At 34.2% G+C, this 22,398-nt stretch overlaps 1 protein-coding gene across 1 annotated transcript; it reads right to left on the bottom strand.

Moving 5' to 3' along the window:
* Positions 1-1,147: 1,147 nt before the first annotated feature.
* MAP65-5 (microtubule-associated protein 65-5) lies at positions 1,148-6,578 on the bottom strand. The gene is made up of 11 exons (XM_039036018.2): positions 6,219-6,578; positions 5,647-5,853; positions 5,272-5,517; positions 4,924-5,139; positions 4,628-4,783; positions 4,367-4,526; positions 4,106-4,257; positions 3,220-3,307; positions 2,780-2,853; positions 2,630-2,704; positions 1,148-1,660 (listed from the first exon to the last, which is right to left on the bottom strand). Exons 1-11 carry the CDS (start codon positions 6,285-6,287, stop codon positions 1,412-1,414), a joined length of 1,692 nt encoding a protein of 563 aa, XP_038891946.1. The 5' UTR covers positions 6,288-6,578; the 3' UTR covers positions 1,148-1,411.
* Positions 6,579-22,398: the final 15,820 nt, after the last annotated feature.

The raw sequence follows: 22,398 nt of genomic DNA, 5'->3' as shown, positions 1-22,398 counted from the left end.
ATATATATATCATCCAATGCAAATCATATTTAATCTTTCTAAATGTTTTTTCTTTTTAAATGCATTGAGTTATTTCAATCAAGTGATTAACATAAACAATTACTTTTTAAAATACCTGATGAGAAACCTGCAACATAGAAAGAGTTCAGAAGGTATTTTAACAAATTACATTATATTTAGGAGCAAAAGTCAAAACTGGACATTTTTACTAAAGGAGTTTTGCATTCTTTCTAATTTATAAATACTTTTAACATGCATTTTTTTCTTCAAATATTTTTATTAAAAAATGTTTCAATTAAAATGTTGGTAGGTTTAGATATATTTTCTTACATGTTTTTTTCTTCTTTGTTACAACTCGAGTAATTTCAAGTCAATCACTTTATATAATAACTTTTTGAACAATCAATTTTAGAACAATTTTTTAAAACTAATTATTATAAATCAATTGAGCATAATTTAATTAATCATTTAATTGCTAAAATAGTGCTTAATTTTTCACTATTTCAACAATATTTACCATCTTCAATTCCAAAAACAAAACTGAAATTGAACTAATCTTAGCTTGGATTATGTAAATAAACATTCGTAACAAATATAAAACAATGAAACTTTTGGTGGAGGTAGTAAACACATTTTAGCTCTCAATAATAACTAACAAAGTTAATTCAAATTTTCAAACACCCCCAAATCAACTGAGCAAATTAATTTGATAGATTTGAATTACCATGGTAAATCTATTTATTTTCCCATGTATGAAACCAAAACAAAGACAATTTGAATGGATTTTATAAAAATATTATGCTAAGTTTGAAATTGATAAGATATCAATTATCATCTTAAAGGTTGATGGTCGGAATCCTACCTATAATTATCACAAAAATAAATAAATAAATAATCCATTCTAATCCACTAGTTTCAATTTTGATCAACACCTGACTGATCATGGCCATTGGTCAGTTTCCAATCTTTTACTTAAACCAATGAGTGAGCTTGGCAGTGTAATGTAGGCCAAAGAAGGTCCAGTTCACAGCCCACTACACCATGATATTTCTCCCCCTTCCAACTCCACCAGAATCAGTATCATATATATGAATGGATATATGTATAAAGGAAAAAAGAGAGAGAGAGAGAGAGAGAGAGAGAGAGAGAGAGATAAATGGATATATAGGAACAAGAAAAACAAAGCTAAAAGGGCCCTTCATAAGGACTAACTACATTTTTTGGGGGGGGTAGCAACAATTATAAGATCTCATGGTTAGCCTAATAGTATAGTTGGTATCAGTCACATAGAAGAGAATCAGACTGTAGCAAGAATAAGAAATGCAACAAAAAGAAAAGCAAGGGATGAATCTCAAGAATAGCAAAGGAATCATATACAATGAGAATTAGAATGTATAAACCTTCCTCTGTCTCAGGCTCCCTTGGAAGCTGAATCATCTTTTGGAAGAGCAACATAGTTCACTGGTATTATGTTGGGTACTCTCCCACTTTCTCTCCGATCTTTTCCGCTGGAGAACCCATACCGGCCCGGAGTTCCGATCCGACGACCAGGGGTCGCCAACATCGTGTTGCTCTGACCCAATGGTTTCTTAGGTATTGGCTTTGATCCATACAGTGCCTCTTGTTCTGAAGCAAGTTGCTCTTGCAACCGTTTCTGCTCCTGTTTTACCAAAAATTCTTGTTAGAAGTTAGAATACTAGGGGCTGACTTCTTGTTTTGTCAAAGAAATAATGTTAGGATGCTATGGACTAGTGGGGTATCAAGTTGATTTGATTTGTGGTTAAACAAACCAAATCGAGCTGGTTGGTTTTGTTCAGTTTGTCTTACCATTTAATTATAGAAATTTTACTTTGAACGTAGAGCCATGGTCAATCTAAGAAAACAAGAATGCCACATAAATTAAAATTACCATGAACATTATATTTATACTAATGGCTTAGAACTAAGTGATTATCTAGTTTGAAACTATATTTATTTGGTTCAGTTTGATTCAATTCAACATAATATTTGTTGAACCAAATTCATGTGTGGTTGGGGTTTGGTTCTGTTCAGTTAGAATAGAACTAAATGATTGTGCATAACTAAATCAAACCAAACCTATTCAATTCCTTCAATTGGGTTCCCTCAGATTGGGGTGTTTACTTTTGTTCTTGTTCAACACTTAACCTAGCACTTCTAAGTGCATGTTGGAAGTAATTCTAAAATTGTTAAAATTACTTTTCTCATATTTTTAATCCACTTCGAAACACGCCTTCAATCGCTCAAAATTAATTTAATATTTAATTTTACACTTTTTAATGCAATTTCCATATCTATCGAAATGAGTTTTGAATGATTAAAAACATGTTTTAGAGTGATTTTGAAAATGACAAAAATGATTTTAACCATTTTATAATCATTAATTTTTTTTATCAAAGCAATTAGTGGAATTTCCTACCCAAATGTGCCCTAAGTTTTCTAACACGTGAAAGAATCTACCAAAGGAGGATTGTATGTTAATAACCGTCAAAAAGTATGGGGAGGATAATGAAATAGACTGCAAATGTTTGTAAAGATTCAGGTAATCTGAAGTTTAACGAGTGATGGTGATGCAAATTTATACTAGAGGCATAGAAGTCAAAATCTGTACCCGTGATTTTCGCTTCTCCTCTTCTCTCTCCTGCCGCAACTTTGCATCCTCCTCCAACGTACGCAGAAGGGGAACCTGCAAGTTATAAAATCAAGGTCACGACCAAAACTAGCACAATTTCAAGCCCAAAATCGATTCTTTTTTCCTTACCTTCTCATATGAGAAGATCATTCCCTTTTCTGATTCCCATGCTTTAACTTTAGCAGCCAAATTTTCAACCATGGCTAAACAAAAAAGTCAGCTTAGTTAGTAATGTGAGGTGCCAAATATGTATCAAACATTTAGCTATCAAACAGCAAGGTAAGTTTGTACAGCTTGTTACTCTCATGCTTGGAGGATATCCATTGGTATAATGTATTTTATTTCATTGTCTTTGAATATTAGTCTTGAGAAGTTAGGTGTCGAATTATGAGACAAAATGAAGAATTATAATGCTGTATAAACACAGGAACATATGAAAGTTTTCGTTCAGCTCTGGTAAAAGCATCATTCTAAAATAAATAGCATAAAGGTGATATGGCATGATTCAGAAATTAAAAAAATAATAATAAAAATAAGGGGCCGAATTAAGAACATGATGAAAAGCTCACAATGTAATTTGGTGACGAGCACTCGTGCTTTCTCAGCACGTTTCAAATTCTTGTGAGCTCCTCTTCCCGCACTGTAACGATTGTTATCCTAGGCAAAAGAACAGTATAACTATGAAAATGAACTTTTATTTATGGCCAGAAGCTTGCAATTACAGTCCACAAAATATCTTCTGAACGCATGAAGTCCTAATTTCAATCAGTCCCGTGGATTTGAAGAATTGAAAAGGGTAAGCAGTAGTTTTCTAGACAACTAAAATGTTGGTGTCATGGTCAAGTGTTGAAGTTATTGAACAGAAGCTAAATTCTAGAGCTTTACGTTGAATGAACGGATATGTTGAAAAGTAAACACTGGGCAAGTACAGGTAAGCATATTCTTAGTTTATATCCTCGATTAAAAATAAATTTGAAATCAGTTAAAAAACCTACTTATACTTCACCGGAAAATCAAAGTTCTAATCCAACTGCATGTGCATACTAGAAAGAGTTCTAAAACCTAAATGCCTTACAGATAGGCTTATAGCCGCAAACCTAAATAAATGAAAAAACCAGATACCACAAACGAGTAAAAAGGACATACTTCTACATAGTCCGCGGATACTGTTGAATCTGTTTCACTGTGTTGTAACCAGAATAACTCTACAGCACGTGGAATGAATTCTACAGTATGCGGTAGTATTAAGGACTTGTATCTCAAAGTCCTGAGAGTAGAGATTGCAAAAGTACTTAAAGACGAATTTTTCATATGATGAGCATGGCCCATGTCAACAAGTGAAGGAAACTCGCAACCACTAATGAGTAACTTTACAAGCTTCTAACGCTCTAGTAATGTGATATAACATGTTATTCATATAGGGTATTTAATCATATAGCCAAATGCACTGCGTACCCTTTCATAGTCTTCGAGCCACTTCTCCTCCTGCAATGCAAATTGCCATTTATCTACCTTGTCCAAAATATCCTTCCTACTTAGAGCCTGCTCCTTAGCTTCAGCGACCTGATCATCCATGCTAGAAAGTAGGTCGGCAAGATCGACATTCCCTGGAAAAGACAGGTTGACAAAAAAATACTATTGAGAAAATTAAAAGGTTTATGATTTAGTAAAGTTCCTATTAAACTTAGAAATTTGAATTAAAGAAAATGCTTTAACCTGAGTCTATTAGACTGGTAAGAGTCTTTCGAGCAGCATCACTCTCTATATCCATGTGAACCCCTCTATATATTTCCTCGAGTTCTGTTTGCCTCTTAAGAATTAGCTCCCTCATCTTGCTAGTTTTCAGAATATTTAACCTCTCAACTTCAACTTCAACCTGCTATTTGTTCAATTTGAGAATTTGTTAATTATGCATACCCTCAGACTCTTTTCCTAGGTTCTTGATAACGAAATTATGGAAAAGAGGAGAGGCACGACCTGTTCAATAATATCTAAAGCAAGACATCCTTTCCCAGACACCTCGTCAGCAGAAGATGATATTAAACAGGTAACATGATCAAATCTTTTTCGCTCATCAGAAGGTATGTCCATGAGATTCCATAACCCCGTCAAGCTCTTGCCAATACCTTGAAGCTACAGTACGTGGGGTGAAGTGTAGGATAAATTTGGATGATAAATGTTCAAGAATTTTATGGTAAGGAGTAAAAGCACAAGGTGCACCAATATCGACATGATGAAAACAGATCAAAGAAGATGCTTGACTATCTAATTACCTTTTGTAACCTTTCTTGTTTTTCCTGTTTTAGAGAATGAATTACACCGGTCAATTTTGCAAGAGTATCATTACTGATACTCCTCGAGGGACCACTTTTAGGATCACCCAAGCTTGGGTGGACTTCATTCACAGTCTTCAGAAAATCAATTGACATCACCACTGACAGCTCATGGATGAGACTGATATTGCTGTTCACCTTTTGCAGACGTAAATGCTGCAAAAATGGAAAGAACTGACTATGGTATACGATAATTCCATGTTGATTATAACTTGTGTACTGCGGGGAAAAAACAAACAAAACAAAACACACACACACACATGCACACGTTCGACAAGAGATGGCAACCTTTTCATTTTGTAATTCTTGGAGATGCAATTTAAGTTCACTCAGCTTCTTCGCCGTTAAATCACGCTCATTAATTTGCGGATCAACGTAACTCTTTGACTGACCACTACCTGCTATTTCTGAACATATGGAGACAATCTGCGATTGAACTTCTGAAAATTCCTTTAATTTTTCTCGTTTCTTTGATCTCAATTCTTCCAGAATAAGTTTTATAGCAACAACTTGCTCCTTGAGAGTGCCCCTTCCCTTCTCCAACAGAAACGAGAGAAAAAGTGTCAACGTAAAATGTTAAATGGAAGTTTTAACAGTAACCACTTTGCATATGAAACAACAATTTGAAGAAGATTAAAACCGATTAATGCTACAGGAACCTACTCGTGAAAAGGAGGAGAAGCCTTCGCCAAGAGCAGATGCAATCTGAGCAATTTCGGTTTCTGCTTCTGCTAACTGCTGGTGCAAATCGGCCTTATACTTTCTCGTTTTCTCAACCTTCCTACAGTAAATATCGAGGCATTCTTGCTCAAGTTGAAGAAGCATCTTATCTCTTTCACTGTCACACTCGCCAATTTCATCCCATATAATCTACGTGACAACAAAGAATCAAGATTTACAAATCTAAATATGATGCAAGAACACACAAGACTGTCGGCTAGCAAAATTGAGTTCATATTTCCCTAAGAAGTGAACAGAAGTAACTTAATTGATACCAAACGTGATAACGAAGCAAAGCAAATAACTAGTTCGAACACTACTAAACACCCATTGAGTGCAATTAGCGTACAACAACCAAATTATTCAAATCATTAACAGATAACGTCAACAGGCTTCGATAATCAAAACATGAAGTTGCTTGACAAGAAATTTGAATTTACAAATTGTCAATTCCAAGAGCCAAAGATTGGCAAATCAAAACATCAAACGATTGAGAGTAGAGAGACTGAGAAAACCTGCAACTCGCGGAGGAGAGAGCCGCAAGTGGTGCGAGAAGGGGAGAGACTGGGAGGCAAAGTATCCATTTCCAACACCAAAATCCAGTGGAAGAGCCGCAGAGCAAATCGGCAAAAGAGAAAAAAAGAAAAAAAGAAGAATCGAAGTTTGGGAAGCTAGAGAAAAAGAGAATCCGACCGAAAATTGAAACGGACGAGCGTTACGAAGATGAAATTGCGCTGAATTTCACTGAAATGGCGATTCGATCGGCCACTGATTCAGTTCTTCAATCCTCGAAATGGCGAAGATCCCTAATGAGAATCAGAAGATCCCGTTTTCGAAAATGGCAAGTGCGGACTTTGGGTTAGGTTTTGGCGCCAACCGCTCCTTTTGATTTTCTCCTTTTAAAGTACGAATTTTTACTTCATTTGAAAAATAATAAATAATAATAATAATTCACTTGGGGTTGGGGATGAGAATTTGAATTTATAGGAAGTCATTAATGTCGGTAGATTTTGGAATTTGCAAATATTAAATTACTAAATGACAAATGCAAAAATGGGGTTTTTGTAATTTTTTTTGCAAAAATTTCTTTGAGCAAAAAATAATTATTTTTTTAAGATTGCAGAGAAATGTGATCGAATCTCTAACTTTAAGAGAGATATTATATGTCAATAATTGTTTGACTAAGTTTAATTTGACCCAAAAATAATTATCCATGGGAGATTGAAATGGGTTGATGACTTTGTTATATGGGAGACAGAATACATTATTAATCTTTGACAGTTTTATTTAATACTTGTTCTTTGAGGTTTGGACTTCACAGTACGTGTTTATTCTAATGTCTAAAGTTTGAAAAACAATTTTGAACATTGTTGATTAAGCTGCTAAATGCTGACATGAAATTGTTGAAAAAAATCCAATCATTTCTCCTTAATCGTGAAGAATCGAACAATTCTACTTTCTCAATCAAAACTTGTAGCATCGACGATGATAGTTTATAATGAAAGTGTCTTTTGTTTTTCCCTTTTCTTGTACTTGGTTGCAAGTCTTTTCACCTACAAGTTTAGTTCCTTATTTATCTTTTGACATTGGTCGTTTTAACTTTTTTTAGCTTTTCTAGTAAGTTCTAACATGTGTTTCAACTTTGAAAAAATGCTTAATAAATATATAAATTTTCAATTTTATGTGTAATATTTTTGTATTCTAATTTAGAATTGGAATTATGAAAATCTATTGGACACTTTCAAATTTTATTTTATATCGTTATTATTATTTCATGGGATAGAAATAACAAACGACATAAAACCAATTCAAAATAAATTTTGAAATGTAATCAAACTGCGCAAACTACCCAAGAATAAAAATTCTAGGAACCCTAGGTCAAATGCCTATCCATCTTTGAGGTCTAAGACTTTATGGTTAATTCAACCAATTGATAATCTTAGCATAGTCACATCCCATCATAAGAGGTCGAGTTGGGTTATATCAATACAAAAGAGTGTCTCTCAATGATGGTCATCTCATAAGTCTGTATGTTTTGTTCTGTTGAAGGTTTTACATTAAAAGTATAAAGAGACTTCACAATTTTTATAATATACATGAGTTATTCATTTCATTGTCATATAGAGTTGAGATAAAATCTCTTGTTTTATCTAATATGGTATCAAAGCTTATAAAAACCAAAATGATATATTTGGTTAAAAAAAAAAAGAGGAATATATGGCCCAGGAATAAAAACCAGAAAGATATTATTTTGAGGATCATATTGAAGTCCCCCGATTGAAAGATTGAGAGATACTTCACAAAACATTTTAGTTTCTTAAGACCTAGCGCTAACCTCTCGGTTTCGTCGTAGCTTCGTGACGGTCGTCTCTATTCTTTAATGACTTTAATAAGTTGAATATGTTGATATATATGGCTTATTTCATTGCATATTGTCGAAACCTAGCTTGATAAGACATCATTTTGACAAGCTTTTAAGTCATTCTCTCCAAGTGCGTTTTCCAAACTCACCAAGTGATAGTCATTGTACTATCTAGATCTCCTAGACGATAGTGATCCAAAATTCAATCCCAATCATCTCGAATATTCCAATTAGTCATTTGGTCAAATAAATAATTTAAGAGATGGATACTATTGGACCGATATGGCAACCCTATAGAAGGTGAATACAGTTTAATTAACAATTTTCTTAAATATGTTCAATTTAATCTAATTAGATATTTTTAAATTAAGATAATAAAAACTCTAATTTATGTTAGATAACAAGATTGATAAAAATTATGTAACAATATACTCAATCAATCTCAACCAATAAAATCATCCAATTAAAATTAAATGCAATTAAAATTAAGAAAGAGTTAAAAAGGAAGACACCGTAACTTTTATACTTGTTCAGTCAAACTCGACCTACTCTACTCTCCCAAACGCCTTTGGGGATTTCGATTTTTGTGGGGGACTCTAACAGGATTGTTCAAAGGAAAAAAGTTAAGGATTTTAGGAGCCACCAAATTCTGGTTTCCCTTTATCATGATTCACACCCGGTGAAAAATATTCTTTGACTCTTTCAATAGATGAGGGTCGAACCGCTACCTTGCTTCTTTTCTGGATTTAAGAGCAAATTCGATATTTTTCACAAGTTAGAATCCAATCATTATAATATTCTTGATGCTTTAAATCACACGATAAAACTCTCTAAAAAGAGTGGGTGTATAAGTTTAAGCTCACAATATTAAATCCTCACAATACAATAAAAATTATCTCAATAACAAGATGAAAAGAAAAAAAAAATTGAGAGCTTGGAGAGATATCAACAATGATGGCCTTTTGCAAGTCTTGAGGATTGTGAAATTGTGAAAAGTTGAAATAATTTTGGGAAAATGAAGTTTAAAAAGAGAGGAAAGTGGAGTAAAAAGTGGGTTTTAATTTGGGTTATTGGATTGTTCAAAAAGTAAAATGAAAAGTGGAGATTAAAAGTGAAAAAGTAAAAAGAAATATATATATATATATATATATATATATATATATAATTCCTTTTAAATTCTTTTTGTTTTTAATTTAAATTAAAATCAAGCAAAAATCAAAATTCATTTTCTTTTTAAATCCAACCAAAGCAGTGTCACTTCTCCATTCATCCACATGTCACCTTCTAATTGAGTCCAATTTGATTAATTTGACTGTCACGTCATCAACACGGGTATTTTTTTGTTAAGCTTGATTTGACTATATCTTCTTCATTTGAGCTCTGATTTTAAGTGATTCAAATTGCATTGGATTCGTAAATTCGAGCTTTACACAATAGACACTTAAAATACTCAAATTGTTACTAAATTAATTAATGTTTATTATCACCAAAATATTAATTAATCAATTGATTAATTATAAATAATTAATTCGAGATTAAGGGCAAAAAAAGTCAACAATCTCCCCCTTTTTTATGATGACAAACAAGTCAAGAAAAATCAAATTCAAAATGGTGTGTGACATGAAATATGTACTTGAATCACAATCAACTCACATACATAACACATTTTTTTATACTTCTCTCCCTTTGGAGTCATAAAAAAGAACAGTAAACATGTAATTGTTCCCCCTTCAAAATATGAACACGTAAAAAGTTTCTAAATCTTCCCCTACCAATATAGATGAAATATTGAGTTAAGAAGGAATTTTCAATATATTTCAGCTTGAGTTCAATAAGGATACAACAACCCAATTAATAAAGGGCAAAGAATCAAAATGAGTGACCAAGAGTGAAGATAGAAATTGAATTTGTTACAACATAAATTACTAAAAAAAAATAGGTACAACAAACTTGGACTGTAGATCAAGTAAGGGAGATCTAATACACCCCCTCAAACTCATGACAGTGTAGAAGTCAAAGAGTTTGCCACAATAACTCTAAAACGATTGCTGGAAAGAGGCTTGGCAAAAATGTCTACAATCTGATCTTTAGTGGAGACAAAACAAACCTCAATATCCTTGTGAACAATCTTTACACGAACAAAATGATAATCAATCTTGATGTGCTTCGTTCGAGCATGGAAAATAGGATTGCTAGCAAGAGAAATGATCGAAACATTGTCTAACCATAAAATAAGAGGATGCTTGAGAAAAACACGAAGATCACATAGCAACTGACAAAGCCAATAGATATTAGAAGTGGTGTTGGTAAGAGCACGATACTCAACTTTGTTGGAGGAACAAGAGATGGGTAATAGTTTCTTTGTAGCCTATGAGATAGGATTGGAGCTGAGAAAAACAATGAACCCAATGGTCGAACGATGATCGAAGGCATCACCTACCTAGTCAGCATCACAAAATGCATGGAGATTGAGGTAGCCAGACATGCCAAAACCAGAGGTTCTAGCAAGGTAATGTAAGATCCGCTTAATAACAGAGAAATGAACAACAAAATGGTTCTGCATAAATTGGCTTACGTTGTTGATAGCAAAGGTGATGTCAGACAAGTAAAAGTGAGATATTGCAGGGAGCCAATAATCTATCTGCAAATCTACAGTGGTGGACATAGGAATGAGACAAGGTTTGGCCCTAGTCATACCAGAGGTCTTCAATGGATCTAGGAGATATTTGGTCTGATTAATAAACAGATCATTTGAAAGATAATATATTTTCAAGTTAAGGAAACACTCGAGTTTTCCCAAGTCAAAAATCTGAAACTCAAAAGCAATGTTATCTTGAAAGAAGCGATATAAGATATATTGGTAAGAATAATGTCATCTACATACATGAGTAGATATGTAATAGACAACCTAATACACATAATGAAAAATGAAGAGTTGGCTAAGGAGACAGCAAAGTCAAATGTGTATAAGTAAGAAGTGAACTTGTCATACCATGCATGTGACCCTTGTTTTAAACCGTACAAGCTCTTGTGAAGTAAACATACATGATTTGGATATGATTTATCTTAAGGAAATCTAAAACGGGAATCGCCATGAGCAGCGGAAGTGGATCGTTCCAAATTCCATTTGGATGAATACAAACAATTACAGCCTAACCAAAAACTAACAAGTTATGCATCGACTAAAAATTACAGCATGTTATAAGAGATTCAAGGGATAGAGTATATGTACCTTTGAAGAACCATTATTCAAGAATCCCTCGATCAATATCAATGCGTCCAACGAAGTACTCAAACACAACGATCAAAACAACACGACCACGAACACAATGATCGTCTGAAAGCTCCTCGAACCCAATCGAGTCCAACTCGATTCACAAACAGAGTAAGGACACCACCACAAGTGTTACCTTGGTAATCTTGGTATGAGAATCCAGAAGTTGTGGGCTCTGTATGATCTTGGATTGAGGAAGAAAAGATGTCTACGATCGAGTAAGTGGGAGATATGAACATTGTCTATCGCATAGACGATGTACTCGATCATTTAGTAAACGCAAACCTATCGCATAAACTCTACTACTTGATCGTGTAGCAATGATCAGCCGAGTAACTATCATATAGTCAACTCTTAAACGATTGTTTAGTCTCTCAACAGCGATCACTTAGTAAAAACAATTTTCACTTGATAGCCTATTTCCGATGAGTTTTTTTTTCTTCGAATGGATTAACTTCTGATTTTAGAAAACAATTTTCTTTTTATCTCACGGTTACCATAAAATTTTAAATAACCTCCCACTCAAAAGGTTATTAGAGAAAAAGAATTAATTATCATATAATTAATATATTATAAATAAATATGATAACCAACTTATCATATTATATTTATAACCTATAGTGTTAATATTTCATCATATGAAACATATAAACCATAGTTTTTTTTTTCTATTTTATGGTACTTAATATAAATCATATTTATATTAATTCATCCATTTAATGTATCTAATATTGTTGAGTTTTATGTCCTAAAACTCGTGGTCTGTAAACAATAGAACTTATTCTAAAAATTTAATAAGTTTTCATTGAATATATTGCTTATGAGAAATCCAATAAACTTAAAAGTCTCTTGACTATTACATGAGTACTTGAATTTTATGTAGAGACATAAAAGTGGATCAGGTTCGAGTAAATAGTCAAAATGATCTATAGTATATGAATAAGGTTGGGTGCCTTATTCTGGTAACACTATTGGATGTGGTCTGCTCTGTAGTTGTTACAAAGAGTTGTAAAGTGCTACAAACGAAGTAATCCTAATTCGTACATGTTATGACATGAGGAGTGTAGACGTCCCTGTGCAAAAGGATTTGTACAAGATCGGACCACGAAATCAGTCACTCTTACTTTGTAACGCTATTTACTGTTTAATACTGACTATTTCAAAGTGATGACCTAGGTAACTTAACCTTAATCCTGAGCTAACTATGAACTCATGTTTATTCAGGATTATCCTTAGATTTGCATAAGTGAAGGTTGGCTCAACAATGCCGGCTCAAAAACTCCCATTTCAGTGGTTAAATCAGATAGATAGCTGGGGACATAGGGTGTAAGAAGGAATTCACTCCTACGCGCTATTAGGGATAGTAGAGAGGTTGTTCTGATTATGGGTTTTGAACAAAAGGCCCCACCCTCTCATTGGTCCAAGAGAGACTCAGTTTGTTGATTGGATCACAAATCAATTGTTCATTAGAGGACCAGTGGGACTTAAGGAACAAGAGGTAATCTCAGGAGTAGAACAAATATTTAACCCAGCTATTATTACGAACAACCTGTGAAGGGTTAACTTACATTGATTATATTGAGTGGACATAATATATCTACAGTGTTCGAATATGGGCTTTAGTGGAGTGACCCATTAGTTAATGAATGGGGGTTAATTCGGTCTAATGAGTTTAGCCAATTAATCTCGGATCATTGGAGTCCATGATCTATAGGTCCGCGAGGCCCCCTACTAGCTCGTAAATGGATCAGCTTTAGAGTAGCATGATAAGTTAATTTGAAACGTTCAAATTAGAACTAAATGAATTAATAATTATATGAGATATAATTACACGTTTAATTTTAAGAATTAAACGGAATTGGAGAATTAATATTTAAATATGATTTAAATATTTGAAGGTGGATGTTTGTAAAATTAATTTAATATTTGATATTAAATTAATTAGAATTATTTAAATTGTTTAAATAATTATTTATTAATTTTATTAGAAAAATTAATTTATAAAATTAATAATTTTTTATTTTTGAAATCAAATTATTTTTCTAAAATCAAATTTGAAAAATTGAAAATTGAAAAATACACAAAATGGAAAAATGGTATTTTCCATTATCATCTTCAAGTTACTCACCCATAACCCACAATCCTAAGGCTTCAATTACTCCAAGCATGAGCTGCATCTCATGCAACCATCTTCATTACATGATTGACTGCAATATATTGAGAAGATTAGAGTGAATTTGAGGCATGCAATATGTAGAATTTTTGTTGAAAATTTTGTGTGAAGAAGGTGTTCTTCAATTGGGTTGTTGTTGTGAGCTCTTCTCCAAATTCCCTTCATTCAAGCTTATTTTGAGTCTCACAATTCAATCTAGAGCACCAAGAGGATAGTAGAGAAGATCTTGAGGTGGTCTACAACAAGGTTTGAAGAAATCTGCAGCTGGAAATCGAGATTTCAAGAGTTCTACAAAGGTATAACTTGAAACCCATTTATTTATGCAAGAGCATGCTTTAGTTTCTGCCAAAATTAATGAATTAGAGTGCTTATTGATCCTTGTTGCTTTCGCTGCTTGCTGATACAATCCAACAAATATATCATACCAATTATATCATATATAATTGAATTTTCTCTTGTTAATTTGAACACTTCAAACTAACCCCAAAATCTGATTATCAACTTAAACTCATTGAGCTACCAAGAGAACCTTATGGATCTGTAACTTAAAGCTCCAACTGTACGTGAATAACTGACTAAGCTCTTTAATCACGAGATCCACCATCCATTAACTGCTGGGCACTCCACTAAAGACCGACAGCTGCACTCTTCGTACTACAGATATATTTTTATGTCCATATAACCAATCAACAGTGCGATAACTCTTCACAAATCGCTCGTAAGTACAGTTTGGCCAATTTACCATTTTGCCCTTATAGTTACATCTAACTTCTTAAGTACCAATGATTCCTCTAATAAACAATAAATCGTAGTCCTACTATGAACGAGTCCTCTCTTCCAAAGAGAGGGTGTGGTCACTATGTTCAAGATTCAGAATCAACCCTTAAGGGGGAAATTCATCTACTTACCCCTATTTCGGGGAAAGAGTGAATTCCGTCTTGTGTAACTGAGTTCCTAGCTCCTCAGTCAGACAAATCCCCAAAAGGGTAGGCTTGTTGAGTTGGCAATCTGGCCACTCTCACCTATACTAATCAAAGGACTGCCCTCATAGGCAAGAGTTCCCAAAACACTCAGGATTAAGGTCATGTCACCAATGGTCATTTTAGTGAAACGTAAGTCTCAATTATCAACAGTTTTACATAAAGAGATAAATCATCTTGTGTCCCGGTTTTATGCAAACTTTTTGTATAGGACACCATTGCTCACATGTTTCCACATGAATAGTCAAGATCAGACCATTTGTAGTATTTTACAACACTTGTAAATATCTACAAAGCGGGTCGTATCCGTAGTGTCACCAGGATAAGGTATCTCTCCTTTATCCTTATACTACAGACCATTTATTACTTAAGACATGATTCACTTGTATGTCTCACATACATGCTTAAGTTACTTAAAATAATCACGGATCTTAGTTTATTGGATATGAGTAAATGCAAATAAATAATATTTATTTTACTAATAACAATTTGTACAAACTGTTTACAAACTACAAGACTCCAGGAGAATTAGGACATCAATCCCAACATTATCAATAAATTTAACAAGTTGAGACATATAGACCTATTCCTGTAACTGACCATAGAGAAATGCATTCTTATATCTAATTGATATAAAGGTCATATTTATTGAGTAGCAAGAGATAAAATAATGCGAATGGTGGGTTTCTTAACAACAAAGCTAAAGGTTTCACCAAAGCAAAAGCCTTCAATACGTTGATAACCTTTAACAACCAAGTGGGCTTTGTACCATGAGATGGTTCCATCATAGTTGTACTTCGTGCAGTAGACCCATTTACAACCAACGACATTTATATCGGCAGATCGAGGTACCAAGGACCAAGTATCTTCGTGTTGTAAAGACATGAATTCATCTAACATTGCGGAAAGCCACTTAAGATATTTAAAATCTTCTAAATAACTTGTTGGATCAATGAGGACAAACACAATAGCATTAAAATTTAAAATTTGGGGTTTAACAATACCAGATTTGGACCGTGTTTGCATATGATGGACATTGGTTAGATGTCGTGTTGATAGAGAGGGATTGACACTTGTTGGCTTTGAAGATGGAGGTGTTGGGCTTGGTGTTGGGGCGGGAAGATTATCTAGTGGAGATGGAGTAAATATTGGTGGAGGGTCAGGTATAGCAACTGATGGTGACGAAGGGATTGTTGGTTAAGGTGCAAGTATGGGAGGGTTAGGAGTAGGCGAAGATAGTGAACTGTTAGGGAAAATGGGCAACATTGGAACATTACACAGACCAACAGATTGAGTAGAAAAAGGAAATGTTATTTCATGAAAAATAATATGACATGAGATAATTGATTTTTGTGTTAGTGGATTAAAGAAAATTTAACCAAGTCTAAAGTGTAACCAAGGAAAATATGTTGGGAAGTTTTGGGTTGAAGTTTATGTGAATTATATGGTTTTAATAAAGGATAACATGTGCACCCAACAACTTTTAGATGTAGCAAATGAGAAGTGTATCCAAACAATTTCTCAAACGGTGACATCATATTAAGAGATGAAGTTGGCATTCTATTATTAATAAAACAGTGGAGAGAGTGTAAGGCCAAAATTCAAGAGGGATAGATGAATGAAATAATAGAGACATAAAAATTTCAACAATATGTCTATGTTTTCCTTCAACTGTCCCATTCTGCTCAAAAGTATATGAGCAGGATTTTGGTATAATATTCCTTTAGTAGAAAATAAGGAATAAACTGAAGAATTACAAAAGTCACTACACCATCATATCAAAAAACATTTAAGCGAACAATTAACAAAAGGAACAAATTTATGCAATATGGCACCGACAACATCAGTCTTATAGGAATAGGAAACAACTAGGTACATTTGCTAAAATCATCAATAAAGCAACCATAGCAATAAAAGCCTTTATTAAATAAAACAGGATATGGTCCCCAAACATCACTATGCACAAGTTCTAAAGGATTAAAAGAAACAAAGCGTGACATAGAAAACGATAATTTTGTCATTTTTTCTTTTAAACAATTAGGACAATGTCATGTAGATAAAGAATTAACAGTGGACAAACCAAAGCGACGAAGGGAATTGTGTAGGACTTTAGGCAAGGGATGGCCTAAATAATGATGCCATAAATGACACTCCTGTTTTACTACGAATTTGCAGTTATTGGGAGATACAGAAGAGGAGAGAATGGATGACTGGCAAGAAATGGGATACAGAGCCATAGACACATTGCCCTATATACAATAGATGACCCTTTTATCTTGAATGTTTAAAAATTCAGAATAAAAAATGAAGTGACGGTTATTATTAGTGCAAAATTTATGAACAAATGGAAGTTTGGAGGATAAATTAGGAGAGTGATGTATTTTAGAGAGATTAAAAGCATGTGTAAGGGTGGGAAGAATACCACTACCAATGTGTATAATGCTCAGAGGTTGCCCATTGTCGATAGTAACTGTCTCTTCACCGTTGTAACTAGTGGATAAGTTAAGGTTGCTAAGTTCATTAGTCAGATGAACGTTGCACCCACTGTCAGATAACCACAATATTATTAGAATAAGGAAGTGAATTGGAAGGCATGGAGTTTATTTCCATTACAGCCAATTGGGATGGAGGATGTCATCCTTGATAAGAAAAGTTCATATGGTTGTTGCAGTCAATGGCAATGTGGCCCTTTTTTAAGCATATTTGACTTTAAATTTGCCTAGTATTTGAATTGGTTGAGGGCCCATTATTGGGCAATGAAGAAGATTGATTAAAGAAAGGCCCGAAGAATTATGGCCATTGAAAAGGCTTGGTGGGTTGAATGAGCCTTGAGAAGATCCAAATCCATTCAATTGATTTAACCAATGTCCATGCCCCCTGTAGTTGCTGAAATTGAGTTGATGACTTGCAAAAGTTAGGGTTAAAATTAAAGGAACATGATGCTTGTTGATTTCCATGATTCCTTTGCCGGTTTTCAGAAGACTTGACGATGACCATGGCTATTGGCATTGGTTCGCTAACCAAACTTAGGTGAGCAATAGATTTCTCCTCAGCCGTGAGTAGCACATCGATCTCTTCAAGTGTAATCGGTGTATTGCGAATTCAAAGATAGATGCAGAATGAGTTGTAACCGGATGGCAAGTCATTTAGAATGTGGAGGAGCGTCTTTTCATCATCGACGGTGACCAAGGCGGTGGCTAGCTGATCAACGATGTCCTTGACACGCCAAGTGTATTACTCGATAAATTTGGTAGGTGATTTTTTTTTTTTTTTGCACTGTAGAGTTTTGAATGAAAATCCAAAATACTCGTACAAGTTTTGGAAGAATAACGTTTTTTGAGAGATAGCCAGAGTTACTGAGCAGTGGATATCGAGGTTACATGGGAGAAAGCGAAAGTGGATAAGGTGGCATCGATGAGAGTGATTAAGGCTTGATCACGATAGGCCCATGGGAGGTATTTGGGATTAGGTTCTCTTTGGGAATGAGGTTTAGTAGAGGTAGAGGTGTTTAAGAAGGGGGAAGGAAGGAATTGGTACAGTCGGGGTGTGGATCCATCGATGTGACCAAACTAGGTATGAGCTTTCAATCTGGTAGCCATCTGACATTTTCATTGTACATAGTTTATGGAGTTAAGGCAAACAGGTATGAGATTACATATTATAGACATCATATTTGGTCTAGCTTAATTTTGGAATTATATTTATTTTATCTTTATTTCCAATAACCTATAAATTGAAAGTTTAAAACAATATATAAATAAAAAGAAAGAAAGAAAGGTTTTTATTTCAAGTAAAATTACAGAAGAAAAAATAGAATAAAAATAATGTATAAAAATAAAATCTTCCTTTCCCTAGTCCTATTCAACTTTAATCATCCCCATTTTTCTCCTCAATAATCTTTATCTCTTAACTATCATTCTATGCTAATTTAAGTCATACTAATAACCTATAAATATTGACACAATGGTAGGGAGGAGGGAGAGAAAAAAAGAATGGGAGATTGGGAGAGTATAGATTGAGTGATTAAAGAAGAGGAAAATATATTGAGATAGTGAGAAGGAATAGAGAGAGGAAAAAGTAAAGGATTAATAGAGAGGAAGAAAAAATATATTAAAAAAAAAATAAAGATTAACGAAGAAAGGAAGCAAGAGAGTATAGATTGGAAGGAGAGACCCTTAGGGAGGCACGTCGACCGCTCCGCGTCGCGCTGACTTTGTGACACATATGTTGGAAAGGAGATAGCGAGGTGTAGATGCAGATGTTTGAAGATAGGAGGAAGTCCTTTCAAGGAGGGAGGGACGAGAAAAGAAGAGGAAGTGTTTGTCAAAAGTTCTTGATAACAAGATGAAATAGTGAGTTAAGAAGAAATTTTCTGTATATTTCAGTTTGAGTTCAATAAGGATACGACATCCCAATTTATAAAGGGCAAACAATTAGAATGAGTGAACAAGAGTGAAGATAGGAACTAAATTTGTTACAACAGAAATTACTAAAGAAAATAGTACAACAAACTTGAATTGAAGACCAAGTAAGGGAGACCTGATGAATATGCATTATATAATAATATCAAGTAAGAATAAAATCAAGATGATCACAACGAATAATACCAAACTGAAGCCTATTTTTGCAAAAAAATTCTTCATTCAAAGGCTTAGTAAAAAGATCTAATAGCACCGAAAATGTGCTATCTAGCTCAACTTAATTCTGGATTATTCTAGGATTTTATATGTTTGTTATGCTATTTTTTTTGGTATTGAGTATCCAAGAGGTAGAATTGACCATTTGGAGTAATTTGGGATTAATCTGAAGCAAGTTGGAATTAATTTGAGCATTCGGGCTTCAAATGAGGAAAATTACCAAAATGTCCTTGAACCTAGCATTGCAACCCTCCACCAAGCTAGAGTTATGCTTAAAGACAGAAGTAACACATCGCAAGCAGCGTAATTACCCTAACCTTTCGCTGCATCATTACGTTCAAAGGCGGAATGCAACATATCAGGGTAGCGTAACAATGTTGCCATCAACATATTTATATTATAGACTTTGACGGAGAAAACACATGCATGATCGATGTACAATGTAATGCATCATAGTAATTACATTGCACCTTATACTAAGATAAGAAAAAGTCAGCGTAATTACGCTCCTATCAATGTCGTTATGCTGCAACTTTAATATAAATTGAATTCTCGTCATAATTATGGAAACTAACCGAATTCCACATGATTCCTCTCATCTTTTCTCCTCTTTTTGGATAGTAGGATGTATCAAAACGATTCCTTGGCAATTATCATGAACATTATGGGCTAAGGTAATCGTTTCTAGTATGGGTTTTATGATTTTTCTACTTATTTAATGTATTTGTAAGTTTTCGAACTAGTTATTTGTAATTGTCGGATTTGATTATGTCCTTGAATGATTATGATTATTATTGGATGCTTGGGTATTTTATAATTATCGCTTTTGATTGACATTTGATATGTGACATTTAATCTCGCGTTAATCAATTAGAAGCAATGGGTTAGGTTAGCTTGCAAATCATTTAGATGAGTATTGTTCTAATCAACCTAGAATCGAATCAACTGAATATTAAATTAAGGATGTTCCTTTTAAATATTCAACCTAACTTTATTCTAGATTTTAATACAATTAGGCCAACTTGAATTTGCATGTTGTTCATCGACTTAAATTGGGCTAATTAGTTGATAAGGTCGAATTAACTGGTTGTTCCAATTATTTTGGTTAAGGATAGACAATTATTTCACTCTAGTAATAAGAATTCTATGATCAAATGCACCAAATAGGAGAATTCCACAATAACCCAAGCTAAGCTTTCTCAAATTGAATTTCAACACTTATTTTATTTTGTGCATTTAAATTTATTTGCTAAAAAACAATTTTCAAAAACCCCCGTTTGGTTACCTAAGAACTGAAAACACTTAAATTGAGAAATTTAGTTCGATTCAGTCTTTCTACTAAGTCTAGCAGTTTGTTATGGTGGATATAATTAAATTATTTTAATCCAAATTTAGGCTACGAAATTCGTTCCGACCAAATTGGTGTCGTTGCTAGAGAGCCAAGTACTTTATTTCTTAAAGGGTTTTCGGTTCTTTGTTTGTTCTTGAATTTTCTTTCTTTGTATGACTCGATCGTCCTAGGATCGAAATTCTTTGTTGTATTTTACAAATCTTGATAGGGAGGAAAGGAGATGAAAAAGTGAGTCTAAAGAACGAAGAGCTTTAGAAGAGAAAATCTGTATTGAAGACACATTTGAAGAGGAGTTTGAACAGGACACGATGGTGCAGACTGAAGAGCTCACCCTGAAGGAGCTTTCAACTTCTAACCTTACTCAGCAAGCCCTTTGCATCACTTACCCCGAGACAACAGGTAATTTTGAGTTAAAAACTGGTCTTTTTCACTTACTATCTTCTTTTTCTGGGCTTGCAGGTGAGGATCTCCACGAGCACTTGAAAGACTTCCACATCGTGTGTAGTGGAATGTGCCCTCACGGTGTAACTAAGGAGTAACTCAACCTACAAGCCTTCCCGTTCTCTCTAAAGGATGACGCGAAAGATTGGTTGTACTATCTTCCATCAGGGTGCCTCACCATCTGGACAGGGATGAAGAAGAGGTTTCTAAATAATTTTTCCAAACATCTAGAATTGTTAGAATAAGGAAAGATATTTACAGCACTCTACAAGGCATGAGAAGTCATTAGACGAGTATTGGGAGAGGTCCAAGCGCCTCTGCACTGGCTTTCCCAATCATCATATCCTAGATCACTTCCTGATTCACTACTTTTATGAGGGATTACTGCAGTAGGACAAACATAATATTGATGCAACTGCAGGCAGAGCACTTATGAACAAAAACCCCTCTCACACTATGGAGTCGATTTCCACCATGGAAAAAAATAACCAGTAGTTCGAGACTAGAGATCACATCTTTCAATCAACCAGATCTTTACAAGAGGTAAGTGAATCTAAAGCTGAAATTGCTAAGCTATCTACTATTGTGAAATAGGTTTGTTTTGCAAAGACACAATCTTAGGAGCCTATTATTGAGATAAATTATACTGGAAATCAGCAAAGCAGTCGGATGTGCAACGTTAATCCTTAGAGAAACCAAGGACACTAAGGCCAAAGCAGTTTGAGTATACCTTTGGAGAATATGGTGAATGTTGGGTTTTATGTCCTAAAACTTGTGGTTTGTAAACAATAAACTCATTATGTAAATCGATAAAATTGTTATTGAATATATGAATTTATTTCGTTTTAGAAATAAATTCAATAAACTAAAAGATCCACGACTATTATATGAGTACTTGAACTTTATGTGGAGACATAAAAGTGGATCAGGTTCGAGTAAATAGTCAAAATGATCTATGGTATACGAATAAGGTTGGATGCCTTATTCTGGTAACACTATCGGATATGGCCCACTCTGTAGTTGTTACAAAGAGTTGTAAAGTGCTACAAACGAAGTGATCCTGATTCGTTCATGTGGAGATATGAGGAGTAGGGGTGTCCTATGCAATGAGCTTGCATAAGATCGAACCAAGAAATAAGTCACTCTTACTTTGTAACGTTGTTTAATGTTTAAGACTGACTATTTCATCACATCTAGGTAACTTAGCCTTAATCCTGAGCTAACTATGAACTTCTATTTATTTGGGATTATCCTTAGATTTGCATAAGTGAGGGTTGACTCAATAGTACTAGCTCAATAAGACTCCCATTAGGGATAAGACCGGGTAGATAGCTGGGGACATAGGGTGAAAGACGAAATTCAATCATACCCACTTTTAGGGATAGTAGATAGGGTGTTCCCTTAAGTGCTGATTCTAAGTCTTGAACAAAGGGCTCCACCCTCTCATTGGCTCGATAGGGACTCGGTTTGATGATTG

This window comes from Benincasa hispida, chromosome 7 (genome assembly GCF_027475165.1).
Source record: "Benincasa hispida cultivar pf3 chromosome 7, pf3_genome.v1.1, whole genome shotgun sequence".
In the NCBI taxonomy this organism is placed as follows: domain Eukaryota; kingdom Viridiplantae; phylum Streptophyta; class Magnoliopsida; order Cucurbitales; family Cucurbitaceae; genus Benincasa; species Benincasa hispida.
Note: the sequence above shows the minus strand (reverse complement) of the source record. Positions and strands in the feature narration are given on the sequence as shown.